The 18854-nt window shown below is 38.5% G+C and overlaps 1 protein-coding gene across 11 annotated transcripts in view; it reads right to left on the bottom strand.

Moving 5' to 3' along the window:
• The window catches only part of sgms1b (sphingomyelin synthase 1b), a 119175-nt gene that overhangs the window by 6166 nt on the left and 94155 nt on the right, over positions 1 to 18854 (bottom strand). For 10 of the 11 annotated variants that reach the window (XM_041209148.1, XM_041209150.1, XM_041209154.1 and 7 more), the window contains 3 exons: positions 9150 to 9303; positions 4988 to 5154; positions 504 to 2134 (listed from right to left, as the gene is read on the bottom strand). In XM_041209148.1, coding sequence (XP_041065082.1) covers positions 1949 to 2134; positions 4988 to 5154; positions 9150 to 9303 — 507 coding nt within the window. In that variant the 3' untranslated portion in view covers positions 504 to 1948. Of the gene's footprint in view, positions 1 to 503; positions 2135 to 4987; positions 5155 to 9149; positions 9304 to 18854 lie in introns of those variants that run through there. The other variant, XM_041209155.1, reaches the window with a different exon arrangement.

Raw genomic sequence — 18854 nt, forward strand, 5'->3', positions numbered from 1 at the left:
TAGAATGTCAGCCTAGATTTTGTGCACAAGTTTGGAATAGGGCTTGAACCCTCATTCTTCTCACTCAGAGGTGAGAGCGTTAACCCACAGCTGGCACATTGGGTAAGAGTGACAAAGAGAAAGAGAAACTATAAATATTTGAGTAGGTAGGTTAATGCTTGTGGAGGAAATCCCAAACCCCCATCATAATTCCAACAGAATGTGGGAGGGAAAAACCAACTTACATACCATGAGCAGTTAGATAAAGTTTATAGTTGCCAAAAGGAGTTAGCAATGAAAAAGCAGTCAATAATCATGCATGTGTTCAGAGTCAGGCCTGTTTACTCCCTCTTCTTTTCCTCATTGAACATCATGTGAAATTAAGGCCCAGTTAGGAAAATTAAACATAACTAATAGCAAGGCAGAAAGAATTCAGTAAGAGGATCACAATTTAAAAAGAATCCAGAAACACATTTTGAAATTATTCCCAAAGGTGCATTAACAACACTTCAACAAAAAAATGCTTACATTTAAAGCTTTTTATTTTCCATCCTTCACCATAATTGTTTTACAATACAAATATCACCTTGTGTATACACAAAACTACAGAAAAGAACTTTCTTTCACATAAAATACAGAATGGAGATCATATAATTTGCAATAAAAAACTATTTCTCACATTGGCAAATAGAGACTTCATTTTCACTTGACTTTTGATTTGGGTGAGACTACATGCATTATTTGCACAAATATAATAAAATTTATAGAAATAGAGTATCTCTGTAGCTGATTTACCAACTAATGGGACAGAGGAGCATGGATACTTTGCTAGTACATTAACCTCTGCACATAAATTCAGTTTTTTTTTTGCCTTCATGTTATGACTTGATATTTAAGAAAAATGCAAAATCTGTAAAAAGGAAGTTGAAATACAACAGTTAGATTTGCAGTGCTGTACTTCCCATTTATATAATAAAATAATTTACCTGTACAGTAATATCTAACAGGACATGCCCATAGTTAGTGAATTGAATATTACCATTTTCTTATATTTTGCACCCCATATCTCAAAGTATTCAAGACAAAGTGTGCACAAACATTAACTACAAAACTGAATGCTCACTGTTGAGCTTACATTTTGCAATTCTGCAACAGTTAATTATTAACTCAATATTCAAGGTAATATACATATAGGCTTTTTGAGTTTTCATATACTACATCTGAGACCACCTACTGACCATACAATCAGGACAAGAAAAGGCACTAGAAAACAAACAATATCAGTCAAAATTTCCACCCAGTGCTGATTTCATTCTTGCTATCATGTAAATCTTGGAGTCCACCATTATACGCAGACCTCATTTTAAAATACTTGAAAAACTGTTGTGTAGATTTTTTTTGCACTGCCACATTCATTTAACATAAATAACAAGAATGATTGCTATAAAACATTTTTGCACTTAAAGTTTCTTTTGCCACATTGGTTCGAAAATGCAGAGTTTGTTTGCAAACAGACCCCGATCCTTATTCATCAACCATCTTTAATATCTGAACATTTCTAAGAAAATGGCTTTTAAGCCCAGTCTTTGGGGCAAGGATTATTAAAGATGAATTTCTGATTGAAAAAAATACAATTTATCCCAGACATCTTTGCAGACATATGCTAAAGAAAACACTAGCAGACAGGACACAATTGCCACCGATGCAGTTAATATCAAATACAATTGAACGTGATTTTGTGTTTATGGCATATACCAAAGACAAAAAGACAATTAACAAAAGATTATACAGTGCATGTCAATCGTTTTTGTTCTACATAGTCCTTTGGAAAGATCACAGTGCTGACCAGTTAATTGGAACACTTCAGTAAAAGTGAATGTTGCAGGACATGAATTAGCAGAAAGTTCACTATGGCATCAGCTCAAGAGGAATTTTCAGCACTTTGCACAGTTCCTTAGATAGACTGGTGTTATGTATCAGTTACTAATCTGCTGTATTTAACATTTCTCCCAAAGAACTGTGATATGGATGACCAGGAAAGTGGCAAATGATATGTACGAGGTACAATGCCTTGAACGTTGCTTTCCAAAAAACGAAAGAATTTATACCACCACACTTGGGATAGAAAATTAGTCTTGGAAGGTTCCTTTAATACCTTAAAGGAAAGGAATATAAATATGCTAATTAGATCATACTTGAGCAATTTACAAAAAGTAAATACATTATATAATTCAGGAGTTATACATACGAAGAGAATGCAGTAAGCCAACAAAATTGTTTTATACTGGGCAAGTGGTTTCCAATTTTCTTACTGCAGGAAGTTTTTATATCAAGTACATTCTCCCAACGATATACTAGAACTTCTAATATTGTACACCCAGTTAGCCATCTTCTTGTTCACATGCCAGAATATTTGCGTGAGAAAGTCTAAGCATGGGACATCTGAATTACATTTTTTTTTAAACTTTAATTTTATCTCCTTGGTCACTAAAATCAGATCATGCTTACTTAAACTACTTTTCATTCCTACACCTAAAGTGCCATTAGATATACATGTACATGCAAAGTTGAAGTTTTTGAGACTCTCGATCATGTCGATTTCCATTATCTAAGGCTGGGGGCCTGAGGTGGTGGAGGAAAGCAAGAGGGGAGACATCATGGAAAATAATAGATGTTCCGGGCTTTGTAAAAAAAAATTATCCACAGAGCTCCAGGTGCTTTTACAGCAATTGAATGAGGACCAGTGTTGGAACCATCCTCTTAGGTAGAGTCATTATGGCACAGGAGGCAACTATTAGGACCATTGGGTCTGCCATGAACCACCATGCCAGCTCTCTGTAGAGTAATCAAGTCAATACCATTATACCATTCCCTGGTTCTAACCCTGTGGCCTTGCAAGATTATTTCCCTCAAGTTACCATCCAATTTCCTTTTGAAATCGTTCCACCACCCTGGTAGGCAATGAGTTCCAGGCCATTATCACTTGCTGTGTCAAAAGGTTCTTCTCCACATCCTTCCCTGTATCTCTTGACCTAAAACATTAAATCTGTATCCCCAGTGCTTGTACCTTAAGCTAATGGAACAGCTTTTCTTTGTCAACGTTAACCAAATCTGTCATATTCTTGTACACATCTACCAGATCGCTCCTCAATCTCTTTTGCTCCAAGGAGAACCAGCCCCAGCTTCTCCAGCATTGTAGCTAAATTCTCTCAACCTGGAATCATTCTAATAAATTTTCTCTGCACTATCTCAAGGACCTTCACAGCCTTTTTAAAGTGTGACCAGAACTGGATGCAGTACTTTAGTTGTGGTCTAACCAGAGCTTTATAACAGTTCAGTATAACTTCCCTGCTTGGTACTCATTACCATTATGAAGCTCAGAATCCCACAAGCTTGGCTAATTACTCTCTCAATATATCTGCCGCCTTTATAGATCTATGCACATGAATCCCAGGTCCCCCTGTCCCTGCATACTCTCTAGGACTGTGCTATTTAGTCTATATTTGTGTCAGGAAATTAACTGGTTCCTGTGTCCTAAACTCGAGCTGGAACTGTGAGCCTACAACACTCCAACACTCTCGCTATACTGAAACCTGAAGGATGGCTAACTTGACAAAGAACTGGAGTGCCATAAACACATTCAGAACCACTTCCCAGCATATGTCAATGAAAACATGGTAGCAATAGAGTTTATGGTGGACAAAAGAACCACACAGAAGGAGGAATCCAATTGCCTAAACCTACTCAATGCAACAAATCAGTAACTTTTGGACAACGATGAACCAACACTCAAATCTTTGTGAAACAAGCTGACATTCAAATCCTCATGGAACAAGCCAATGTTCTCATCTTCATTTTGATTTTCCAAATATCTCCTGCGCCCCGACAGGCTGCATTCTCAATCACAACTAGGGCATTTTGCAGAGATGATGAAATGTAGTGACATACTTTTGTACAGACAGAGGGAGTGGCATTTCAACCCAGCTGAAGAGGTGTTTTTCTCCCAAAAGGTGAGAGGCAAAGGGAAGAGCAACAGGAATTTACAATATTTCTTTACGTATAAAAGGAAACTCACAAGCCTTAATTTAACTTTAAAATTATTAACCCTTTACATTGTAAATTCAGCACAAATAATTCAAATGGAAAAAGACTAAATGGACAATAGATAGTTCTCAAACATACAGTTGTTACGGTGAGGCAATTAGGGTCATCCACTGAAAGAACAATCTGGCACATTCTCACTCTACATCAAACACAATCTTCAAATTCTGGCCAACAACGAGTGGCTGCATATTTTAATTTTCCACCAGAGACATCTTACTATACATAATCATGTAATATACTAAAAGCTTAGGTTATTAAGGGAGGTTGAAAGGCAAATGCCATCTTAATTGTGAATCACTGCGCTAAATGATATGGTAGACTACAGGGAGAGCAGGCTCACCTGCTCCTGGACTGGATGCCGCTCTATTCTGGACTCTCCACTGCTATTCACATCCCTCCAGGTCATACTCTCTTCTCTCTGGCTCTCACTCTCCCACTTCCCCTCCGTGTGTGCAGTGGTAGCAGCATGTGGAAGAGTCAGCACACATTAAAAATCAAAATTTCCCACTCTGGGAGCTAAGGTGACTGATCATGCATGTTATATGTGGGTAATAGAATTTTTTTTTTCAATTAAAGGATTCTTGGCTGAAACGTAAGACATCTTATACCAGTTGCACAACATTTATACTACAAGGTCAAAGCCAGGACCTTTTCAATTTTGGGTCCATTCAGCTTATATCTGACAGTATTATCAAAGCAGACCATCCCATGGATTCTCAGAGATCTGTATAATTCAATTTAGCCAGAGCTGGGATGGAGCCTGAATTAGCCTTGATTGACCCACACAGATTAGCATTTCAAAAAGAACAATTTGTTTTATATACATACAAGGCTAAGCTTTTATTTAAACATTCCAAGAATAAACTATGCTATCAATATATTGATTCCACAAGCAGAAACTTACCTGTTGGTTGGCCATGGTATGGTACCACCAAAAAAGGCGTGTAGTGATATAATATGCTACCACTACATCCACAGTGTAGTGGTCATGTGCGAGAAGAATGCAGAAAACCCCAACAATACTGAGAATCCAGCAAGACCAGTGATACCACCACCATCGCTTTGGGGAATCTGGAAAGAAAAAACAAAATGGAAACTTACCATTTACTATAATGTTGGTGGTCTGAAATATAATAACTCATATTTACATAGTGCCTTTAATGTAAAATATTGTCCCAAGGCATTTCATAGGGGAATTAAAAAAACAAAATATATCACAAAGCCACAGAGGAAGATATTAAGGTAGATAACCCAAGTTTGGTCCAAGAAAAGAGAAAAGCATGGTAGAGACAGAGATTTCGAGAGAGAATTCCAGAACTTGGAGAGCTCTGGCAGCCAAAGGCACAGCCACCAATGATGGAGCCATTAAAATCAGGGTTGCTCAAAAGACCAGACGCCTATGGAAAATTTGCACCCTAGTACAGAATAGGAATAAATTTAATTAGCAATTATTGATCCAAATATATACATTATAGCCATTTAAACCGTAGATTCATAAAACTTGAAGGTTACATAAAAATGTCAGTTCACAATGTACCTATTTATACTGAAACAATGCATCAGGTGTCATCAATATCTTATTACTTTTCACTTTTATAACGATGCTTCTCTCATCACCGCCGTATTGCAGCAAGCTGATTTTGTAAACATAATTATTTTAAGGATCTCTAGTGGGACTACTCATTGGTGGTGTTACTCACTGATAGTTTGAAATTTAGAGTGCCAATTTGTAATAATTATCAGTGTTTCACACCAGCATAAAGGCAGCCCGCATTTTGCCCATTGCTGTATTACAAATTTACTGAACCAAACCATTACATGACTGACAATTTTATATACCTTATTGATACAGGAATAAACAGATCTTTTAAGATATAGGATTCATTCTATCCTCCTGTGACTTTAGAAAAATTAAGATGGAAGCACCTTTTGTACATTTCTTTCCAAAACTATGTCAGTAATTGCTTTATCTTGCTTCCAATGGTTATTTCCAGTATTCACTTCAAATATATTAATTCTTCACTTCTCCCTTTCCAAAATCTTTTTTTCCATTACTAACAATTACAGAAGACTTTTCTCTCACTTACTCCCCAGTGGATTTGTAATAAATCAGTTCAATCTGGTTTCTAATGCACCCACAACAGAGGCTGATCTTGTTAAAGTTGCCAATGCCATCTTATGTAACTATGTTTGTATCCCTTGACAATCTTCACCTCTCTACCACATTCAGCACTAATGCTCACAACTGTTTGTACTACTATTTGTCTACTTCCACAGTTTGGCTCTCAAAGTCCCATTTCTACCAATACCAAAATAGTCACTACAACTCATAAGATCATAAGAAAGAGGAGGAATAGGTCCCTTGAGCCTGCTCTGCCATTCAAAAAGATGGCTGATCTGATTGTGGCCTCAACTCCACTTTGCTGTGACCCCTCAACCCTCAAGGCTCCTTTGTCGATCAAAAAATCTACCTAACTTAGTCCTGAATATATTCACTGCTCTCTGGGGAGGAGAACTCCTTTGACAGTTTGCCTATGCAGCAGAATCCCTTCTCATGTATCCCAAGGCTTCACCATTCTTCATCGTCTATTCACCATTTGCATCAAGCTTGGCTCAGTTCATAGTGCTACACTTGCTCCTACTTAAACAATAAACAGGGATTTGAACTCAATCTAGGCTGGTAGTCCAGTGATTACTACATTGTTGGAGGTGCTGTCCTTCTGTTAACTGAAATATTCAGGTGGACTTTGCAAATCCCATGATGCCAACATTCCTTTTTCAATCAATAATAAAAATACAGACTGGCTGGTCTTTAATTGCATTGTGTGTGCCATTTTGCAGTTGCAGAACAGAGACTGCATTTCCCACACAATGTACTTTAAAAAGTACATAATCACGTGAAGTGCTTTGAGATATTCAATATAAAAAGGTACTGAGAAATGAAATTTTTATTACTCTAGTTTTCCCATTTCAAAAATTACCAATAAAATGTTCCAAGGTATTGAAAGTCTACAATAAATAATTAATTGACCAATCTCATCTGCCACTACCTTGAACCTTTCCCTTTTCTTCATGCTTGTAACAACCAGCACCTGGGCAGCAATGTACTTCAGAGAAAAAAGGTAACTGACTGGTTCAAGAGGAGGAATGGAACATCAACAGAGGAATAGAAGAAAGGCAAGATAGTGGGAGATGAAGTTTGGTTAGCAGTGAGAGAAAGGAAGAAACAAGTGGGTCAGCAAGAAAGTCACAATAATTAAGAGGAACAAGTGCAGAAGGAGGAGAGAAAAAAAAAAGCAGGATAAGGAGAGAAAATATGGGGAGCGGAATGAGGCACAGTTGTCACTCTGATCCTTTGGTCTGAGACCACTCTCCCTATGGATTCCTAGGCAGTAAATGTTGAATAATCTTGAGATAGTTGAATAGCCTAACAGGTTGGCAAATCAAACTGTCCTCCAACTCCAACATCCACACATGCTCCATCCAAGAATGGTCACAGTTTAAAAAGAGAGTGGAAGCTTTGGCTGATTTTTTTTCCATTCTAACCTGAGCAGAGACTAACTGTAATGCTCTCAATACTGCCTCTTCTGAATGAACCGTTTCCACGCAGAGCAGGATCAAAATTGGGATTCTTTTTTACATTAGTGCACGTCTATATTATATCAGTTTGTATATTATATACTCAGCTATTGGTTTAAAATAATTTCTTCACTTAACTAGTAGATTCTCATACATGTATTTCCACAAAATACATGACAATTAGTAAAATAAAAGGAAAGTTTGCATAACTTACAGGACAGGTGAACCAGAATCTCAAAATGGAACCTCACGGTCAAAAATGAAGTTAATGAAAATTTGCTTGGAGAAAATTAATGGTTTAAAAGCACAAGGAGCAGAAATAAAGGATAATATTGGGGTTCATTTTTCAACATCATAAATTAATCTACATATTACTGCGTTGCTATGCTACATGGATACTCGTGTAGTATGAGTATTTAGAGTTCTGCTGTCAAATCAACATTGAATTGACGAGCTTTTTTTAAAAAAAAAACTATTTTTGAAAAAATGAAACCATCTGCAATATTACTAAGACACTATTTCAATGAAAACAAAAGATTTCAAATGTCTTTTATATCTACGGTCACATTAAGTTATTCTTGGTGCTGGGGAAAAACCAGTGATGGAAATGTTTGAAGAGGAACCATAAAATTATCCAATTAATAAAAAAGTAGCATGATTGAGGTACCTTATATAAAAAATGCACAAGGCACAAAAATGGCAAAACATTTGAAATGTTAGGAATGGCAAAAAACAATGTGGCAGAATATTCGACAAATGATGAGGTTCCTCAGCCTAATTTGCACTCAAATTATACATGAAGTTAAATGGTGCGGTCGGAATGTAGAACCCACTGACACTCAATCTACACTATTAGACCACCTTCAAATTTGGCATATCTGGCACTAAGTTGCAAAGTTCATTAAGACAAGAATAAACTGCAGTAAATGGAACGCTGGGGCTGGGGCAACAGGAATCATTTTTTCCCCAAATTAGAATTTGTGGCACATTATAGATTTTGTAGCATTAGTATGCCAATGATCTCTTTTGAAATGTGTGAATAGTCTGTTCAGGGGAGAACCTATTCCACATTGAGATGCATCTAACTTGTTCAATGTGCAGAAGGTAGCAAGTAGCTAAATCAATTTCAGCATAAACCTATTTGCAGTCTCCAGAGACCAAGACCTTGTACTGTTACACATACTTGGAGAAAGCTTGCACTGAATCCAAACTGCAATATCAAGAACTGTTCCCCATTGTCACTGAATACAGGATATACATCCTCCCTTGTTTCAGCACACCTGGGATCTAGGTCTGTTATCAGCAAACATGAGTCACAACCACTTGAATCTACGATTCTGTGACCCTTCAGTACCTAAAGCCATTACTTTGCTGCCCCTTAGCTTGGCATGAAGGGTCAGTGAACTGCATCTTGATAAAGTACAAATATGCTCAAAATTTGAAAAGAAAAATAGTCAACATAAATTTTTAAAAAGGAGGAAACTTACACTCTTTGATAAATAAGTAGGTGAGTGTTAGCATAACAGTGTGGCCACTGTACAGGTAGTCTCCACACATGGTGTGCGCTCCTGTGATTGATAGCCCACCTCCAGCTATCATCTTCATAATTCTCCTAATCTGTGCTTCCACATCTCCAAACAGCTGCAAAATGAAAAAGAAAAACAATGTCTTAAATCAAACTGAAATAAAATTACTAGGACTAATCATAATGTTAAACATGGAAAATGTGAAGTATCATGGTTCTTGCAAAAGGCTGCTCTGAACCAAAACAAACTATTTTCATTCTGCTATGCACAGCAACTTCACTCCAATGAAATACACAGTTGGAGTGTTTAAAGGGACACTCTCTGGGATGATAAACAACTCCTGGACCATTAAGCATTTATGATTATGCAGAAGTTAACTGCCTGCTTCAGCTTTATCCTTCCCCAGTAGCAGGTTCTCCACTTTGTTTATCCTCAAACAGGTTGGCTCAGCATGTGACTAGGTGTGCTATAGTAAACCTCAAATACCATGCCAAAAGGCAATTTCCTTGCAGTGCTTGATCTTTTCAGTTGCTGGTCTCAACAGAATGTATGACATGATTTTTACTAGAATAAATCAACTGATTTTTGCTCAATTTACAGACTGCAACACAGTACAGGTTAAAAAGACAATGTGCTCATGTATTTTCTAATAGCTTTCACATGCTCTTCAGATGTATTGGGACCTGAAATATCTAAATTATTTAAATCAATCTAATTTTTATATTTATGTGACGCTTGGCACCAAGTGATTTTGAGTATTGCTAATGTTGCTGGGACTGAGATCAAGAAACTTAAATTACAAAAATCATTGGGCCTTGGTGAAAATGAAAGGAATGTCAGGATCAGATGTTTGGGTGGATCAGTGCAACTAATGTTACATCACTAAAAATAGGTTTGATTTCTTAAACGTACACCTCTTAATGGAGGGAAAATCCAACTTTGTGTTCAGCATTTTTTAATAAACAATCAGCAATTCAATCAGGGTACAGATATTCATATGAAATATGAAGGGTAAGCCCTTGGTACAATGACAAGTTACTGCAAGACATCATAATCCTAGTTTGTCCTAAAATATATTTAGGGGTGGAAAAGTAAAGTTCTGCAGCCATTCACAGAGATGAATTTGTAGCTTTTGAGAGGCGGCGGCAGCAGCTCACCCCAATCGGAAGAGAAATTGATTGATGAACCTGGTCATATCTCTGCAACATTCTCTATCACTTGAGATTTAAAAGGACCATTTCGGTTGGATTAAAGCCCATAGCTAGATCTTAACTTTTGCTCCATTTCTCGCCATAAAGTAGAATGTGAAAGCAGTGGTCCCTGCAATGTTGCTCTTTGCATGGTGCTGGAATAAAGGAAATACGTAGTATTGTGGTTTAACAAACAACTCAAAAGATGGAGTTTAAATCCTGCCACCAAAACGGACTTCCATAAATTGGGCAATTTGTAAACTAGCTCCAGAATAAGAAAAATTACCATGGATGCTGCTGAATGTCCTTCAGGGAAGGAAGCCTGATCTGGTTGATGTGATTAACTCCTTATGCCCTCTAAAATTGCCAACAAGTCGCATAATTGTGAAAACAAACTCAAGGCGGCCAACAACCCCTTCTCGGGGCAACAGGGGTGGCTGCCAATAAGTACAGCCTTACCAGCCATTCAAAGAACAAACTAAATGGAAACGTAAGGCCTCAGCAGGACTCCATTTCCATGATCATCTATGTTAAAATGGATGTTCCTTTTGTGCAATCTCATTTCATTGCATCTTACCATCACTTTCTAGGAATCCAATTGACAATGGTGATCATATAATCTTTCAAATGCATGTGATGCTTATAAATACTTGCACTGGCCAAAAATGTGGCTATTCTGTTGATCCTGCTTTTGAGCAAGCTCACTAGCTAAGTTGGTGCCATTAAGGGTGTTCAATTTTCAACGCTCTCAAATAGATGTAATCAAATTCTTTATTTATGCTGATGACACACAGCTTTACCTTGCTAAATCGCCCCTCAGTTCCAAGAATGGCTGCTGAACATCAAGTTTTGAACTTAATATAGGTAAAAGTGAAGCCATCATTTTGGTTCGCTGTTGGTTCTCACACTCCACTGCTTTTAATACCTCAGTTCAAGTCTAGTGGTGCAGAACCTAGCCATACTGCTCAATTCTGAGCTGACTTTCCTAGCCCTTACCTTCTTTATCAACACCACTTTTTCCACTATTAAAACATTTCCCATGTTTTTCCCATTCCCAAATCTCCCCCATGGTCACCAAGGTTCTAAACCCCATGCTGATTACAGGAAGCCCGATTTCTTTAATGCTTTCCAGCTAACCTCCCCACTTCCATCTGCATCAACTACCACTCAAAGAATGTTAAATTTGCATCTATGTAATGTCTTTCATCTAATCAAGATGTACCAAAGCACTTCACAACTACTGCAATGCTTTTGAAGTGTGATCACTGTTGGACTTTAGAAAAAAATCAACCACCAATTTGCACATAAAATCTCAAACAGCAACCAAATGACTAGACAATCTGTTTTGGTGGTGTTGGTTGGGGGATGTGTGTAAGTAAAATGACTGTTCTTCTGCAATTAGTGCTATTCGATCTTCTATCCACCTTTTCACGCCTCATCCATAAAACACCTCACAACATGTGCAACATTCCCACAGCACTTGGAAGTGTCAGCTTACATTATGTGCTTAAATCTCTGGATTGGGCCTGTAACCAATAGTCTCCTGATTCAGAGAAAAGAATGTCATTATGCACTCAGTGTCACTGCTTGCAACCAAAGTCTCACACTCTGCTATACCAGTTCAGGTTAGCATCATGTGGAACCTACACATCAATTTCAAAATGTTGACATTAACTTTGAAGTGCCTCCATGACCTTGTCCAAACTCATCTTAACGACTTCCTTCGGCCTTAGCTCCACTTGCACGCTTACTCCTTGAATGATGGCCTGCCCATTGTTCCCTAGCCTCTTCGCTCCACAACTGGTGGCCACTCTTTCAGCTACCACACCCTCAACCCTGGAACTGCTTTTAGTCACCAACGTTCCTGCATTCAAAAACCTGGCACAGACTTTAACTGCTCTCTTAGCCCCATTTCTCCACTCCATTGTATTAATTATTTTCTTTGTGCATTTCATTCTTCGTTTCATATAATGCTCAGGGATGCCTTTCCAATGATAGGAATGATAGCATTCCTTATTGTTTATGATTTTATCCATTCTAAAAATTGAACAACTTCATGAAAATGGGCATCACCAGCATCTTGTAATGGTTTATTTCACAAGAAAGATTGTTGATAGAGTATAACAAACAGGTGTTAAGTCTGGGAACATCTTTGGTAGGTCAAGATTTTCTGCTACAGGGAGCATCCCTGACCTTGCCCTCTTATTCCTTAGCTATGGCCAATGGCATCTGGGCCTGCTTAGCAGTGTTAAGTAAATGAAAATGTTTTCGAAAACTACTTAAGTGCATATAATCACTCACCCTGTCATCAATTATAGCTTTTTAGTTCTTCAGCTTGACTCAGGATTCAGAATGTTGTGAGTGCAAGCCCATTCAAGGAATTTGAGCACTTATCCTAGGCTGACACTTTAGTTCAGTGCTGAGGGAGTGCTGCACTGTTAACACTACCATCTTTATTAAGGTGTTAATGCCCTATCTGCCTTATAAGGTGGATGAAAACCAGACTGGTCCAACCCATGGCCCGCAGCCCACAACTCAGCCCCCTATGACTCTGTATGCAGCCCACGAAGAGAGAGTTTAAATTACAGGTAGATTTAATGAAAGATTCTGCTCCTCCAATCTCTCCATTTCTTTCCCACTGATAGGCTCATTAGTTGAAGGAGAGAAACAGTCTTTGACTGGAGGAGCGTGAGCAGTGGAAGGGTGAGTGGTTTCTCCTGTTTTCACAATGAGCGCTCTCTCAGTCTAAGGCCATGCATATGCATGCTCATCCCACGGAAATACATCAGGCCCCCTAAAGGAGCAAAGAGTTCAAGATGGCGGAGCACACTGGAGAGGCCATGAGGAACAGCAGAGTTGCAGCAACACCCCTACTTGCCCAGGGAAGATGGAGTCCACAGCATCCCAAATACCTCGTCAGCGGTAAGATGCCCAAACCTCTTGGGTTCAGGAGTGGGGGGGGGGGCGGCCAAGGGGTTCGGTAAATATACACAATATACCATTTATTACAGGGGTGAATGAGCAACAAGAAACGTGTATTTGTGCAGTTCAGTAGGGTATTAGTGGAGTCAGGATGATTTATTTATACACTGAATTATTCTCACTTTTATCTTTAATCCATGAGCAAATACCTACACTTTAATGCTGTAATCTACAAGGCCAAGAACAGGAAAGTGGGATTAAGCCGGGTAGGGGTTTTCAGCCAGCACAGACATGGGCCAAAAGGCCTCATTCGGTGCTGCAAATTTCTATGATTCTAAATCCATTGGCAGTTAATAAAAATCTCTCTACAGAGGATTTTCAGTTGTTCCAGGTGAGTCCTCAGGAATTCATCTCATTAGCATTCTGCAATAGAACTTCCACACCTCTGGGAATACAAGAACTCAACTGACATTAAACCAAGCTCACATTTTGCCCAAAATTTTGCCCCTGTAACTTTCCCTCTGTAATGTAGTCTCCTCAGTCCATTTTGTCCACAAATGGAATGAGCAAATGCATGAAAAAAAATTCTACTACATCTTCATCTGGTTAATATGGATGTGTCTCTCCCAAGATAGTTAGCCGATAAATGGATCAGGTATAAAGTAGCATTTCCTTGTTAATGGGGTTAAATTCTCACTGAGTTAATTAATTCCCTCTACTGCAAACTCAAATGTTAAATAAGTGAGTAAATTTAAAACTGCAAAGAAAATAATATGGATTGCAGTCACTGATTATAAACTACAGTTGCATGTCAAACTCAGAGTGCCTCTATGTACAATATTCATCAGGTCATTAAACTAGAAGCACACACATGACAGGGAACACAGTGCAATTGAACCTTTGTTTGGTCAGTGTCTCAGTCTAAATTATTCAAAGCACCTCATCACTGTTTGTAAATCCATAATGCTATTTTACTCCAATAAATATTCTGTATCAACTATTTTACTGGGATAGAGCAAGAGAGTAATATCCTGAACAGAGCAAATTTAGAAATAACTGATGAGAACCTACAAATAAAACGTTAACAGCTAATCTCTCAGATTATAATTTATGGACAATTCAATTACTGTTATACTCCAATTTCTTTTGTCTATTTTAACTCTTCAGTATTCTAAAATGAATTAATAGTTCATAATACTACATTTCTTCACAACATTGTGACATCTTTAAGGAGGAATTCTGTTTTACTTTGTGCAATTCTATTTGCTTCTTCCCTGCCACTCAAAAATTAAAACATTCAAACTCAGCAAATTAGATGGAATCTCTATTTAAGTCTTGCATGACTAATAGGTACAAGAAAATTTCAGGCTGTGAACTTATCTTTGGTCCCTGTCTGAAGTTTAGTTCGGAAGCCAAGACACAAACAAACTCAAAGCAATAGAGCAATTCCAATGCCACATTACTTTACTACAACATCAACCCTATTCTTCAAGTATGTGAAAAGGAAGGGAGGAGCAAAGGTAACATGGGTCCCTTTGAGGTCAAGTCAGGAGAAATTATAATGGGGATCATGAAACAGCCAGTGTTAAAACAAATATTTTCTATCTGTCCTCAAGAAAGGCGGCAAAAAATACCAGAAATAGTGGTGAACCCAGATAATAAGAAAAAGCATTGGGGAAATTAAATTGACAAAAAGCCAGAAAATAGGGCCTAAATCCTATTATTCTAATAGGGATGGTGGATGCACCATATAAATTTAAGATTCTGGAATAGTCCCAGTGGATGGAAAGGCAGCAAACCTTACACACTATTTGACAAAGGAGGGAGAGAGAAAATAAGGAATTACAAGGCAGTTAACCTGATATCAATTATTAAGGAAATGCTGAAATCCATTATTAAGATGGCAGCAATTGGGCACTTAAAGGATCATATAACTTGTCAGTGCCAAAATGGTTTTATGAAAATGAAAGAGATCTATTGGTTTTTTTTGAGGATGTAACTGGCAGGGTAGCTAAAAGGGAATCAACAGATATAATAAATTGGAATTTTCAAATGGCATTTGATAAGGTGCCACAAAAAAAGTTACTGTTCAAGACAGTGGCTCACAATGATTGGTGGTAATAGCACAGATTGAGGATTGGTTGAAGGACAGAAAAAAAAGCAGGAATGAATGAGTCATTTTCAGGTTGCTAGACTATTAACTAGTAAGGTTTCCAGAAGGATTAGTGCTGGGGTTCCAGCTACAGTCAACTTAACCTTGGTAGGTAAAATAATCCCAGATAATATTAAGTCACCTGGACAAATGTGGATTAATTAAGGAAAACAAGTATGGATTTAAGAGCAGATCATGTTTAGCTAACTTGTTCGAGATTCTTGAAGGGGGGGGGGTCAATGGGGGTAATGCAGATGAGGTGGTGGAAATGGGCTTGCAAAGGCACGTGACAATATGTCACGTAATGGGCTTGTTGGCAAAGTTAAAGCCCATGGAATAAAAAGGACAGAGGATGCATGCACACAAAGTTGGTTGAATGACAGGAAACAATACAGCTGAATGGTTGTTTTTTGGACAGGAGGAAATGATACTGCGAGGTTCTCCAGGGATTGGCACTAGGGCCATGCCTTTTCTTGATCTATGTTAATGACCTAGATTTGGGTGTCAGGGCGCAATATCAAATTATGCGAATGGCACTAAACATGGAAGTATTATGACTGAGGAGTCTAGTGACAGATAGGATGGTGGAATGGAGGTGGGTGGGAAATAAGTGGCAAATGAAAATTAGTGCAGAGAACTGTGAAGTGATGCAGTTTGATAGGAGAAATAAGGAGAGGCAATGTAAAGGATTCAATTCTAAAAGGGGTGCAGGAGCAGAGAGATCTGGGGGTATATGTGCACAAATTGTTGAAGGTGGCAGGGCAGATTGAGAAAGCCTTTAGTAAGGTATATGAGATCCTGGGCTTTATAAATACAGGCACAAGTAAATAAGTAAAGAAGTTATATAGTGAATCCTTATAAAACACTGGTTCAGCCTCAACTGGAGTACTGCGTCCAATAATGGGCACCACACTTTAGGAAGGATGCAAAAGCAACAGAGGATGCAGGAAAGATTTGTGACAATGATTCAAGGGATGAGGGACTTCTTACGTGAATAGATTGGGGAAGCTGCAGTTGCTCTCCTTAAGCAACATGAGGAAAAACCTTTATACTCGGTGAGTAGTTAGGATCTGGAATGCACTGCTTGACAGCATGGTGCTGGCAGATTCAATTGTGATTTTCCAGAGAGAATTGAATAACTATCTGAAGAAAAAAAAAATGCAGAGCTGTAGAGAAAAGATGGGGAAATGGGACCAGCTGAACTGCTCTTGCAAAAGAACCAGCATGGACAAGACAGGCTGAATGGAATGACCTCCTCCTATGCTGTAACCCTTCTAAGATTTTATAATTTTGATATTGTGTTTCAAACAAGCAAGCCCCCACCAATTATGTTTTATTTATAGTTTGTTTCCTTGCTCTGCATTTCCAGTCTGAGGGACACAGCCTTCTATCCCCATTCCTCAGAACTCTCAGAAAACAACATCCCCAGGTGCACACACACAAACACAGGCAATCCCCAGTGAAAGCAGGGTTTGGGTAACTGAATTTGGAATTTAAATTTGATGGAAAAGATCCAATGCTGGATGTTATAGATCACTGGGAGTTAACTTCATCCTAAAAAAAATCACCTCAACAGGAAACAGGCAGCAATGTGTCAGGCTGCAGTTGATCTGAAGGAGCTCACCCTCATGAAAGGTGATTAGATATCAAGCAAACTGTTGAATTGTTTGGCTAACCCACTGGAAATGCCTTTAATCCAGGAATTTAAGCAACAATTCAAGACATTTTATTGTTCACGACAATGAAAATTTATGTAATTCACAAGGGTATAGGAATGCTATAATCAAGATTGCAAATTGTGAACCAGTGAATGAGCACAACTATTTCTACCCAAAATAAATGGAGCACATAAGAGGGTATGACTGGAAACTTTGCAACTGAAGATGATGCAAATTAATAATGGTTATCCCTTTGTGGTTGATCCAAGTGACTCTACATTTTAAATGTGGCCACTTTAACTGTTGGGGGATGGTGCTAATTATAAATTATTGATGCTTTTCCCTCTAAATCTTTGTCCCCAGTCTCTTTTTTTATTTCTAAGAAATATAACCTAGTTATTTCTAACTAACTTTTTCAACTGAACGAATTATTTTCTGAGGCTCGTAAGGATCACCATCTATTTGAGGTGGAATTAAAATTGAAATTTTGAATTGGCTCTGAAGAAGTCTAGTTCTGTCGAAGGGTCATGAGGACTCGAAACGTCAACTCTTTTCTTCTCCGCCGATGCTGCCAGACCTGATGAGTTTTTCCAGGTAATTCTGTTTTTGTTTTTGTTCTGAAGAAGTCATATGGGCTCGAAATGTTAACTCTGTCCTTCTCTCCACAGATGCTGTCAGGCCTGCTGAGCTTTTCCAGCATTTTTTGTTTTTGTTTCAGCTTTCCAGAACCCACAGTATTTTGCCTTTATCTTATTGATATTGGCTTCTGGTTGGCTGAAATTTGCCCCGCTAATTGATTTCCATGCTTTCAAAGCATGTTTTTGCTTTCAGACAGCACTAACCTTTATTCTAATATAAAATAAAAGCAAAAAACTGCGGATGCTGCAAATCCGAAACAAAAACAAAAATACCTGGAAAAACTCAGGTCTGACAGCATCTGCGGAGGTGAATACAGTTAACGTTTCGTGTCCTTATGACTCTTCACCAGAACTAAGGAAAAATAGAAGAGAGATGAACTATAAGCTGGTGGGGTGGGGGGGGAGCGGTTTGGGACGGATGGAGCTTGGAGCTGGATAGAGGGCCAGTGATAGGCAGAGACTGCCAAAAGATGTCATACACAAAAGGGCAAAGAGGTGTTGACGGTGGTGATATTATCTCAAAAAATGGGCTAATGGTGACATTAAGGGTAGAAAGCAGGACCAGCAAGGGACAGGTAACCCTAGTGGGGGTGGGGTGGGGAAGGGATTGAAATAGGCTAAAAGGTAGAGATAAAACAATGGATGGAAATACATTTAAAAATAATGGAAATAGGTGGGAAAAGAAAAATCTATATAACTTATTGGAAAAAACAAAAAGGAGGGGGGAAAATCAAAAAGGGGGTGGGGATGGAGGAGGGAGTTCATGATCTAAAGTTGTTGAACTCAATATTTAGTCTGGAAGGCTGTAAAATGCCCAGTTGGAAGATGAGGTGCTGTTCCTCCAGTTTGCATTGAGCTTCACTGGAACAATGCAGCAAGCCAAGGATGGACATGTGGGCATGAGAGCAGGGTGGAGTGTTGAAATGGCAAGCGACAGGGAGGTCTGGGTCATGCTTGCGGACAGACCGAAGGTGTTCTGCAAAGCGGTCACCCAGTCTGCGTTTGGTCTCTCCAATGTAGAGGAAACCACATTGGGAGCGAATGCAGTAAACTAAATTGAGGGAGGTGCAAGTGAAGTGCTGCTACACTTGAAAGGAGTGTTTGGG

This window comes from Carcharodon carcharias, chromosome 17, assembly GCF_017639515.1.
Source record: "Carcharodon carcharias isolate sCarCar2 chromosome 17, sCarCar2.pri, whole genome shotgun sequence".
NCBI lineage: Eukaryota > Metazoa > Chordata > Chondrichthyes > Lamniformes > Lamnidae > Carcharodon > Carcharodon carcharias.